Source organism: Barbus barbus, assembly GCF_936440315.1.
Source record: "Barbus barbus genome assembly, chromosome: 40".
Taxonomy (NCBI): domain Eukaryota; kingdom Metazoa; phylum Chordata; class Actinopteri; order Cypriniformes; family Cyprinidae; genus Barbus; species Barbus barbus.
In genome coordinates this window covers 1,992,393-2,003,984 of record NC_136718.1, presented here as the reverse complement: position 1 = coordinate 2,003,984, position 11,592 = coordinate 1,992,393, and the positions used below count along the sequence as shown (strand labels likewise).

Below are 11,592 nucleotides of genomic sequence, written 5' to 3'. Positions count from 1 at the left end.
ACATCCCTAATCTTACCCAATACCTAAACTTATCAACTACCTTACTAACTATTAATAAGCAGCAAATGAGGAATTTATTGAGGGAAAAGTCACAGTTAACAAGTGTTCCCTATTCTAAAGTGTTACCCAAATGTAAGCATAATTTTAAAAAGAGTACACTTTACAGAAATAATGTACTTTACAAGAAATCTGAATGTACTGGTTTCAGACACTTAAATGCATGTTATTTACAATTAAATAAAATCTATTATTGGTGGTGGCTAAAATTGTTGAATGTCTTAATTCAACAATTCTTCTCCCCAAGTTACTGTCTTCTGCCATTTTGGACCATGATGCATGAGTGCGCTTTCCAATAAATGTAAACAATGCTGATTTTGTTTTCTTTGCACACAAAAAGTATTCTCGTAGCTTTGTTTCTTGGCTGTATTTTGAAGTAAGTGTGTTGCCATCATTTCAGAAGTGACTTCAAAGTAATTCCAGTGTTTTTTGATTTTGTGTTTTTAATGTTACATATCCATGATATTATATAGATGATGTAGTGTTTCAGTGCTCTGCCTTGTCTATTGAACGATATACTGCATAAACGACACTCGTGGTACACTACTACTGCTGCATGAAGTTACACTGGGAGACAACAGACGGCTGTCATTCACTGAACAGAATACATAGAAACTCAGTTCATATAAAGATAATGGTCACACTTTATTTAAGGTCAAATTCTCGATATTAACAAACATTAACGACGGCTTTGCCTCAAACTGCTAATTTGCTGCTTATTAATAGTTAGCGCAGTAGTTGCTAAGTTTAGGTGTTGGGTAGCATTAGGGATGTAGAATAAAGTCATGTAGGTTCCTGCACTGCTAAAAACATCATGTGCCATACAGAAACCAAACTCAAAGCATGTCAAAGCTCCACGTCTCAATGTTTTGTGTGTTTTCTAGGTAATTTGGGGAAAATAACACACAGCCTAATGAATAATCCAGACATCTATCAACTTTTTTAAAAGTTTTATAGCAGGAAAGGCATGCAGCTGGCACTATAGCTTCCTGGGACGAAGGGCAAAGCTATAGAAAGAAACAGCCCTTTAACTCCACCCGTCTATTATAACGACAGGGATTATGGGAAATGAGAGGGACAGAGGCGTTCGTTTAGATTACGAGCGGAGCTCCACATGCAGGCGGTGACCGTTTCTCTCTGAAAGTGTCTGAGAGACAGAGCAGACTAAAGACTAGTTAATGCTGACTGACACATTTCAGACCTCACAAAGGAGGCGGTAGCTCAAAAAGAGCCGTTTCACAACACGTCTGGATTCAGGGGTGAACTCTGGTCTCACGAGTGGCCAGGACTTCTAGAAAATCTACCCTAGTAAAAATGTAACATATTTAAAAAACATTTATTTCATACTAGATATAGTTCAAATCTATTAACATATTTACTGACAGATAACTCGAGACTTACTGATATAAAAATTCATTAAACTTAATTTGGTGTATTTCTTGTGCACAATGCACTTTACAATGTGTTTTAATGTCACTATTGATGAGAATTGTGTGATCTTTGAATGATATCGGTCTTTAAATCCAAGATATTTAAAGTGTACTTGAAGCATGCTTGCAATAGTTCAACTTTACAAACTAATACACTCCAGTATATCTTTAGTTGGACTTCAGCACATTTCTGCACAATTAAAGTGCATTACGGGGAGACACCGCAGGCAAAAACTCATGCACCTGTCACGTTTCAGATTTTGGGCTTTTTCATAAAGTGTTTTCTTTTTTTTCAGACTAGTGGAAAGAAAAGATCCTAAAGACACTGGTAAGAACTTTATCTATTTGTGTCAATAGATGTCAATTACAACACATTTTTAAAGAGTGTTTCCTCACACACGGAGCCATAAATCTCCTCTTCTTCGTGCACTTACACACACCAAACTTTACATTTTTATTCCTATACTCTATATCCTGAAGGTTTTTACATAGGGATTTGTTCATATATAATTTTTTTGATTATATACAACATTTTATTCCCCCAAAAATTGTAAAAATATACTGTTTTCCGTCTGTTCTATTTTCTGAATTATGGAGTGACAAAAGGAGATGTCCCAAATTCCCTCTGTAAAAGCTTTTGACTCTAACATGTCAAAACATAAATAAATACACAACATTTTTGAAACTGACTTCATACAGTGTTTAGATTTTTGGACTAGAATGCATATTAAATAATGCCTCATTTGCATATTTCAACCTAACATTTTAGAAAACTTATAATAATGCAAAAAAGTTTGCAATTATCAATGTAATCAAATAACTCAGTAAGTAAGGCGATAACTGTTAATTTTTTTTACCCTATTCACCTGCAGTGTCTCGCCTTAAGTACAAAATGAGTTTTTCCAATTTAGCAGGCTTTAAGTGTACCAGTTTAGTTTACTAAAAGTACAATTGCAGAGCATTTTGTTAGTAAATATAAAAATGTATTTGTAGTATATTTAGCGTAAAATAAATGTATTTCAAATGCATTTAAGTATATTTATTTTTCACTACGGTACAAACATTCCAAATGCTGTAATTTTTGCAAATGTTGAAGTCTTCAAATAGAGAAGTTATCACACAGTCCATGTATAGCTACAGCAACTAAAGATTCAATTTAGAGACAACCGAAAAGTGAGGTCTTCAGGAAAGAGGATGCTGAGATGAATTTGAGCAGAAACAACCTAAAATTCATTCAATATTATTACTGTGGAAGTGATATGGCTAGTAAACAACAGTAGCTACCTGATGTCGCTAAACACCAGATACTTCTAAACATGTTAAGAAAATAGCTATAAGGCCATTGCACACTGAGTCCGGAATTATTTTTTTCGCATTCCCCATCCTTTCCTATCAAAATGCATGCTACGGATGTGAAAATGCAGAAAATCGAACCTGATCCGAATTTATTTTTTATTTTTTTGACGGACAAAAGTTTCGGAGGCAGTGTGTAAACGTGATTGACACAACGTGAGGTCGTATTTAATTTTTAGCGTGCGAAAATTTCGGACTCAGTGTGCAGAGACCTATACACTACAGGCTAAATGAAGGTCGTTGGCTATTTAAGCCAACTTCATATACACTGTAAAAAAAAAAAAGAAAAAGTTGAGCCAACTTAACATTTGAAGGCAACCCGCTTCAGCAGATTTTTGAGTTTTCTCAACTTGTTATTTTAAGTTTATAAAACAAAAAGTTGAGAAAAAACCTGCCTTCAAATTTTAAGTTGGCTCAACTTTTTTTTTTTTTTAAGTGTACAGTGTTTATTTTTCCTAAATATGAAATATGTAAAAAGTCTGTGGTAATGAGTCAAACTGTTTTGTTGGGAAAATAGCTTCCCTGATCGTTCACCTCACATCCAGATCATCTGTCGAGCTTCATCCCTGGCAAACGACGGGGTGTATTTCTTGTTCATTGTTCATTTATTATGTGTAAATTAGCACTTTTTCCAGAGTTTTTTGTAGTTTGTGTTTGTATCGCGTATAGTTTTACAGCTCGAATGATTCAGTGCATAAACAATCATCTAAAACTTATCTAAAATAATCTGCAATCCTGTTTAGTGTGTTTAGCTAACTAGTTTACTGATTCATTTATTTTATTTTTATTTTTTATGTACTAACTTTGTTTCAGATGTTCTCATAAAGTTCTTTGGAAAATAAAGGGAAACAAATCAAATGAGATCAATTGAGACACTGACAGCTGTTGACAGTAGTTATAAAATAAATGTGGATGGTATGGTTTTCACTTTTGGGTGAACTATCCCATTAAGGCAGTTATTTGTATCTTTTGCTGTATTGTGTCAGTAGGATAAATCTTTGTGTTCATAACGAAATCTTAACATTTGATTGCATATTGGCAAATCTGAGCACTGTTTATTATTTTTCTCTAAAGGATTAAACGTATTGAGAAGCATCTGGGAAGCAGGAGACTTCAGCAAAAACAAGACTGTCCTGCACTGATCAATCTAGCGTGAAATCTTTGGCACTAATTTCAATAAACTCCCAGTGCATAGACATCACCTGACTAGCTGGAAAAACCTGCAGCAAATCTGCCTGGATGATATATGTGCTAGATAACAGCTAGATATATGTGACCCTGGACCACAAAACCAGTCGTAAGGGTCAGTTTTACTAAATTGAGATTTATGCATCATCTGAAAGCTGAATAAATCATCTTTCCATTGATGTATGGTTTGTTATGATAGGACAATATTTGTCTGAGATGCAACTATTTGAAAATCTGGAATCTGAGGGAGCAAAAAAATCTAAATATTGAGAAAATCACCTTTAAAGTTGTTCAAATGAAGTTCTTAGCAATGCATATTACTCATCAAAAATTAAGTTTTGATATATTTACTGTAGGACATTTACAAAATATCTTCATGGAACATGATCTTTATTTAATATCCTAATGATTTTTGGCATAAAAAAAAATCAATAATTTTGACCCATACAATGTGTTTTTGGTTACTGCTACAAATAAACCTGTTCGACTTCAGACTGGTTGTGTGCTCCAGGGTCACATATAGGGCCGACATCACATCGTTGATAAACTATTAAAATGCAGATAATTCTACTGTAAACCACATAAAGCAATGTCACTGATGATGTTCAAGTATCAGTGCTTTGACAGCTTTACTATAGGATATAGAGTTCAGTGTCTTTGTTATTGGGCTGTTTGCATTAGGTGGGGTTGTGATGGTCAGTGGTCTGATGGAAACTGAGGGGTCTGTGTTTGCTTTGGCAGCTCCACTGATACAAACCCTGAATGAAGAGAAAACCTCAGCCTCCTGCATGCTTACTGCAGACAAAACACTCATGTGACTCAGTTAGACCAACAGAAAACCTGACTGAAATGAACGTGAAGAATAAAAAACTGAATTGCTGCAAACTGATGGCAAGAAAATAATAAAGACCATTAAAATCATGCAGTGATTAGCAATTCCCAACTATAGGAAAACTGAAGATTTGAGTTGACATTTAATACTTAAGGCTATGAGCATTATTAATAGTCATGTTTGTCTCAGCATACAGCTCAATAAAGAGCGTGACTTTGAAAGGAGCGTCAGCTTAAACACCGTTTCTTGTGCTGATGATATTGTAGAGACTGTCTGAAGAAATGTCTTGAATGAGCACATATGCAAACAGGTCTTCACAAAATAGCAGACTGTCCAGGGTCTCAAATACATGATTTCATGTGTACTGGCTGCCCTCTAGTGGTCATACATGCTATTCAGGGTCAGAAAAACACAAATGAAGAACAATGAAGTGAAATAGATATCTTTAATAAAGCGGAATGGTCAATATTTCTTTCGGAGGATATCCAGATGCTGGAGTATCTGACGAATGCAGTCTGATAAGACACGATTAGGTTCATGTGAGAACAATATAAAAACTGCTGTTGTGTTTAACCTGCGGTGTGTTTAAGAGTGGAAGTGGATGGGCCGTGTGAAGCAGCTTCAGTCCAGGGTGACTCCCTCTGGAAGCTCCACCACCACCGGAGCGCATTCATCAAGATCTGCATCAAAGTCCCAACGAAACTTTTTGGTCAGATGGACTTTAAATTTTTCTGCTCTTTTCCGTAATGTGCTGTCCACTCCGGGACTGCTGGCAAACTGGAAGAAGTCCTGGAATGCACCGATAGAAAGAGAAGATATTAAAACCATCAGTTACACTTACATACAGTTCAATGCATAACAATGTGCATGCTGGCTGACAAAGACCAATCTTTAGTCATGAGAGCAAACATGTCCGGCTTTAATCCAGCTAAAACACTTTGACATATTTATATTTTTATATATACTATCTTTTAAAGGGGTCAAGACCTTAATCTTGTGGCATATAAGAGGTCACTGTTCCATTAAAACAAGCCGCAAGTTTCATAGCTTAAACCATCCTCTTCCTGACTCACTGCCAAAAGCACACAGATCTCATTATAATCACTGACGCTTTCTTCACTGGATACAGAAGGACCTGAGTGTCAGGAAGAAGAAAAGGATGGTTTTATATGGATAATAATGTTATTAAACCCTTAATCACATGCGATATCAAGGGGGCTCATACAACGATAACAGAGGCAGTTTACTGACAAGCCTTAAAGGAGCAGCCGCTTTAAATCTGAATTTTTCAAATATATGGTTGGATTTAAAACTTTATTAACATTAAATGTATTATAAGTAAACCTCAAGAAAAAAATAAATCCATGTCATGACCACTTTAAAATTTAGCAACTAAACATTGAACAATTACTGAAGAATTAAACATGAAGAATTAAACATGAACAATTAAACACATTTTGACTTTACAGTTCTCCCATGTCAGTGACCATCACCTATATAAGAATAAAATATCTTTATCTCTTTATTTGGATTGTTTTTACTTTATTTATAGTTATTTATTTCAATTTTACATTTATGTTTACGATTTCATTCATTTTTAGCTTTTAATCAACTCAAGAAGCTCCCGCAGGTCCCTCATGATCCCCTGGGAAACATTTATGAAACATCATATGAATAAACATTATACGTGACCCTGTCATTGTTTTGTAATTGAGACTTATACATCATCTGAAATAAATCAAAACTCAAGCTGAATAAATAATCTTTCCATTGATGTATGGTTTGTTATGATAGGACAATATTTGTCTGAGATACAACTATTAGAAAATCTGGAATCTGAGGGAGCAAAAAAATCTAAATATTGAGAAAATCTCCTTTAAAGTTGTTCAAATGAAGTTCTTAGCAATGCATATTACTAATCAAAAATGAAGTTTTGATATATTTACGGTAGAAAATTTGCTAAATATTTTCATGGAACATGATCTTTAGTTAATATCCTCTGCATAGAATACATTGTCCTATCAATATTTTGCACACTCATCCAGCTGTAATTATTTATTACCACTGTTCTCACGTTTCTGCTGTTCATAATGTATATAATCCTACATTGCTCTGTTCATAATGTACATACAATCCCTACATTGCATTCCTATTTATATTCTGTATATACTCTGCTCAATACTGTACAATACTGTATATAGCAATTCCACTGTACATTCTGTAAATCATATCTTCATTTACTCTGCACTTATATGTATATAAAACACTATATTCTTGCACTTCTGGTTAGATGCTAACTGCATTTCATTAGCTCTGTACTTGTACTCTGCATAAATGACAATAAAGTTGAATCTAATCTAATCTAATCTAATGATTTTTGTCATAAAAGAGAAATGTATAATTTTGACCCATACAATGTATTGTTGTCTATTGCAAATATACCTGTGTTACTCATGACTGCTTTTGTGCTGCAGGGACATATATGAAACCCATAGAAAACATAAAATTTGTATTTATATTAAAATCAACATGAAATGCCTATTTCAACCCCTTTTTAATTCCATAATGTCATGTATTTCCACATGAAACAATAAGCAATGAGGGGGGAAAGGCAACTGATTAGATACAGATCAAGCCAAACCTGAAGATGAGTTTATATTGGATCATAGAGGACTCTGTTTGAGAAGGTTTCTTTGACCGGGTCATGAAGGCTAAAGAAGGCTGGATATGACTGTATCGCAGTGATACAGCACCTTTTTCTAATCTATCATTATTCTAACCTTCATTATATTACTGTTTAAAAAGGCCATGCGTAAACAGCTATTTGACTATTAATATTAACCAAAAGCTTGTGTGTCTTTGACATCAGCCATAGTGAAGAAAGATTCAGGGATGGAACAAATGATTATATTTTGATGAAAGATCACATTTGAAAAATAAATTCTGTTTATGCTTTGAAATGTTGCCGCCTGATGAATTATGCATTACTAAAGTAAAAAGGCTATTTTTTGATTTGATGTTGACTGTAAGGTGGCTTGATGTTTGGGCTGAATTGGAGAGGGGAGCACCTGAAGTGTGGTGGTGAGGAAGTTGTTCTGCGACACGATATCCACAAAGAAGTCCGGAGGGATTTCTCCCAGCTGATGGTAGAGGACGGCGATGAGGCCCAGATACAGCTCCTTCCTCTGCTTCATGGCCTCCTCAGAGCGGCACAGCAGAGCCAGCAGGCGCTTCCAGTGCTCGAAGGCCTCGTACACATTCCCAACCAGGAAACAAACGAAGGCAAACTGCAGCTCTCCTGCAAACAGAGACACTCTATACTTCAGTATTTCAGTGCACACATTATAACTAGATGTATACATTCCCTGGAGAAAAATTCACAGTATTCCTTTAATAAAAGTGATGCTTGTCTGAATAAAAACCAGAGCAGTGCACAGAGCACAGATTACAAGTTGCCCTGTTTAAAATGTATTAAGTGGATGTTCAGTTACTTTATCAAAGTAATGTAACTGATTACATTTGATTTCTTCATTTAAATTTATTTTTTTTTCTTCTAAATTTGTATAAACTGTTAATCATTTTGAAACATTTAAAGCAGGCAGTTAATCTTACAGCAGTACTCAACACTGATTACTGTCAGACTTTCCAAATCCTTCCTCACTTGAATTAAGATAATAAAACATTTCATTTTACAGCACAGCCACCACAAAATCAGACTTTAGCGCCTCTTCTTGCTTTGAGGTTAAATACAGATTTAAAATCATAAAATATAGTTTAATAGCTATGATGCTGTTTTTGAAATCAAATATATGCATAGATATGACAAGAAACACTGGCATCTGCCTTGGAAGAACAGTTATTTAAAAAAATAAAGCATATACACAAACCCAAATAGGAAATAATAAGCAAGTTATCAAATAAGCATGTGTCTATTCGGTGTCCTAAACACTGGTGTCTCATATTTTAAAGCAGTCGATGCAATTTGGGAAAGAAATCAATCATATCTGTGTTTGTGTGTGAAAATATTCAGATGTTACCTCCTTTGGAATCACTAACATTTTAATAAGTAAGTGTAATTTAATTACACTTTATGCGCAGTAACTGTAACAGATTACAGTTACATTTATTTTGTTATTAAATTAACTCCATTACACTCCCAACACTGCCAATGATAACACACTTTACAGGACCACAAGCTACCTAACCTAAACAGAGTTACATTTATTCATTTAGCAGACGCTTTTATCCAAAGTGACTTACAAATGAGGACAATAGAAGCAATCAAAACCAGCAAAAGAGCTTGGTGTTCCTCAGGGATCGGTGTTGGGACTCCACTACAAAAGCTGGACCCTGGAGCTGTTATGTAATATATGCAAGAGTTATCTCAATTATCTTAATGTAGTACATGTAGCAACGTTTTTTTTTATTATCTATTAAATAAAAAGAAAACAGATAGAACACAAAAAGAATAGAGAAGCTAGTGTAAGTTTTAAGAAAACAAGCAGTTAGTAAATGACTAGAGTGCAAGTCTAAAAGGGGCCTTTTTTAAAGAATAGAATTGGAATAGAGAGTGCTAGAGTAAGAGGGTCAATAAAAAGTTTATGATTTTTATATAAAAAAAGACCATCCTTTCAGATTTAATCCCAGATTATGAAACCAAACAGCACCTGTGCTCACCTAGTACACCGAGAGGCTGCTCTTTATAATGCCTCTCCAGCACAGAGTTGAGAGCGTAACTCCAATCCATGTTACACTGCGTGATCTGCGCAGGTGTGGCCCCGGGAGGGTACGCCTGTGTGGGAATGGAGGAGAACCGCAGCTCCGTGCCTTCCCTCTGCTTCATCCGGGGCAGTCTGTCCAGCCCCTCCTTCATGCTCTGACACTCCTGATCATTGCGGGGCAGGTTCTGCTCCTCACGGTCTCTAGTGTGGGTCAGCTGCAGCTCCGGGATCACGTCGCTGAAGGCGCACACCCTCCCGCTGAGGGGCTGCAGAGCGGCGGCCAGCTCCTGGCTCAGTCTGTCCGTCAGGGAAACCCACTTGCGGAGAGTGTCGTAGGGATAGGGGCCCAGATAGCCATCCAGCTCTCTGAGGTTGGCCCGTATGCGCTCGGCCTCCTCTGGGTCCCGTGAGAACTCCAAATCTTCTTCTCTCTGGTTCCAGTGGGCTACAAGCACCTCCCGGGGTTTCAGGGACAGAAACAGGCCCATTTTGGGGCCAATGTCCCCACATGCTTCATTAGAGTTGGCGGAGCAGTAGTGGAGGAAGTGAAGCCCTGGAGGAATCATCTTCACCCCACGGAACCGAGGGCCCAGGGTCCAGCTTTTGTAGTCGAGTCCCAACACCGATCCCTGAGGAACACCAAGTAAAACAAGCGTGGCTCCTTCTTCAAATAAGCCCCGAGCCACCTCGGGGTCCATATCTGTGCCTGCCATATCTGTTTAAAATAGATATCACAAACATATTACTATAGTAAATATGACTGGAATCTCATTACAATGAATGGAAATAACAGTTTAAGATATTATCGTTTGTCTGTCATGTAATATCATTTTGTCAGCTTTAGAAAGTTGTGGGTTTGAAAATAATGACTTCATTAAATATAATGTAAAAGACTTGCGTTGTATTAATGAATTATTAAAATAAGGCACTGCATGAGTAAGATAGAAAATGTGTTTCGAGAGAATAATATAAATAAACAAGCAGCAACAGCAAAACGGGTGTAAAAAAAATTGTATGTCGTTAGAAAGGTGCAAAACTGTAAACTGATATTACCTAAACAACTGCGCTCAATCACAAATCCAACATTTTACATAAAGGCCATGTGTGAATCAAGAAAACAACTTCCGCTGAAGTCGAAGCTGAAGACAAAATAAAAGCCCTACTTTACAGTTGTTGTTAATGACTAAATGTGTTACCCATCGACATAATAAATATAGTATTTATTATGTCTATGGTGTTACCCTACTACACGCATAACGTTTGGAATTTAGATATATATAGATACTTACTGATGTCATACATTTTTAATAACTGTGATGTGGGGAGCCCATAATCGGGTTTTCTTTCTTTATTTCTTTATTTATTTGTTTTATTTTATTTATTTTTTGCCGATGTGTCGTATAATAAAATCCTACATAACAATTAAATTTTCCTAAATAAAATTTAAAAAAACGTATTAGAATTGTATTCAGCTGCTGTTTTTTACAGAAAAATGATTTGTTTTATCAAGATATTTTCTTTTTTAAGTGTGATTTAAATTCTCTCTTTTTGGATGTTGTGAACTTCGCTTTATTGATAGGTAAATATTCATACAAACAAATGGAAAAAATGTAAGCCCTCCTTTAATATATTTATTTGTGAGTTTGTGAAAATGTTTCTGAGCTTTTAAATAAAATAGAAAGTCTGAAACCAGGCCAGAGGACATCCCTGTATATATAAAAGCCTCTCTATCTAACTCTTTGCCTCTTGATCTCAAACGATTTATTATTTTAGTGTGTGTTTTATTTTGATGCTCCCTGTGTGTATTTCTCTCTCGTCCCTCATTGTTGCTATTTTTGTTATGAGCATATAATTATTAATTATGTTGATTATTTGTATTATTTATGGTGAATGTGCCTTATGTTGTCGGATGTTCCCTGTCTTGTTATGTATAATTTGCACACAAAAAAAAAAAAAATAGATGTGTTGTATACTTGTACTCCGACGCCTGCGCTGTTCGTCGCGCGCTTCA

At 35.7% G+C, this 11,592-nt stretch overlaps 1 protein-coding gene across 1 annotated transcript; it reads right to left on the bottom strand.

The window, feature by feature from the left end:
- Positions 1–4,368: 4,368 nt before the first annotated feature.
- LOC306859187 (protein AAR2 homolog) lies at positions 4,369–10,716 on the bottom strand. The gene is made up of 4 exons (XM_079400093.1): positions 10,635–10,716; positions 9,538–10,296; positions 7,929–8,158; positions 4,369–5,649 (listed from the first exon to the last, which is right to left on the bottom strand). Exons 2-4 carry the CDS (start codon positions 10,292–10,294, stop codon positions 5,482–5,484), a joined length of 1,155 nt encoding a protein of 384 aa, XP_079256219.1. The 5' UTR covers positions 10,295–10,296; positions 10,635–10,716; the 3' UTR covers positions 4,369–5,481.
- Positions 10,717–11,592: the final 876 nt, after the last annotated feature.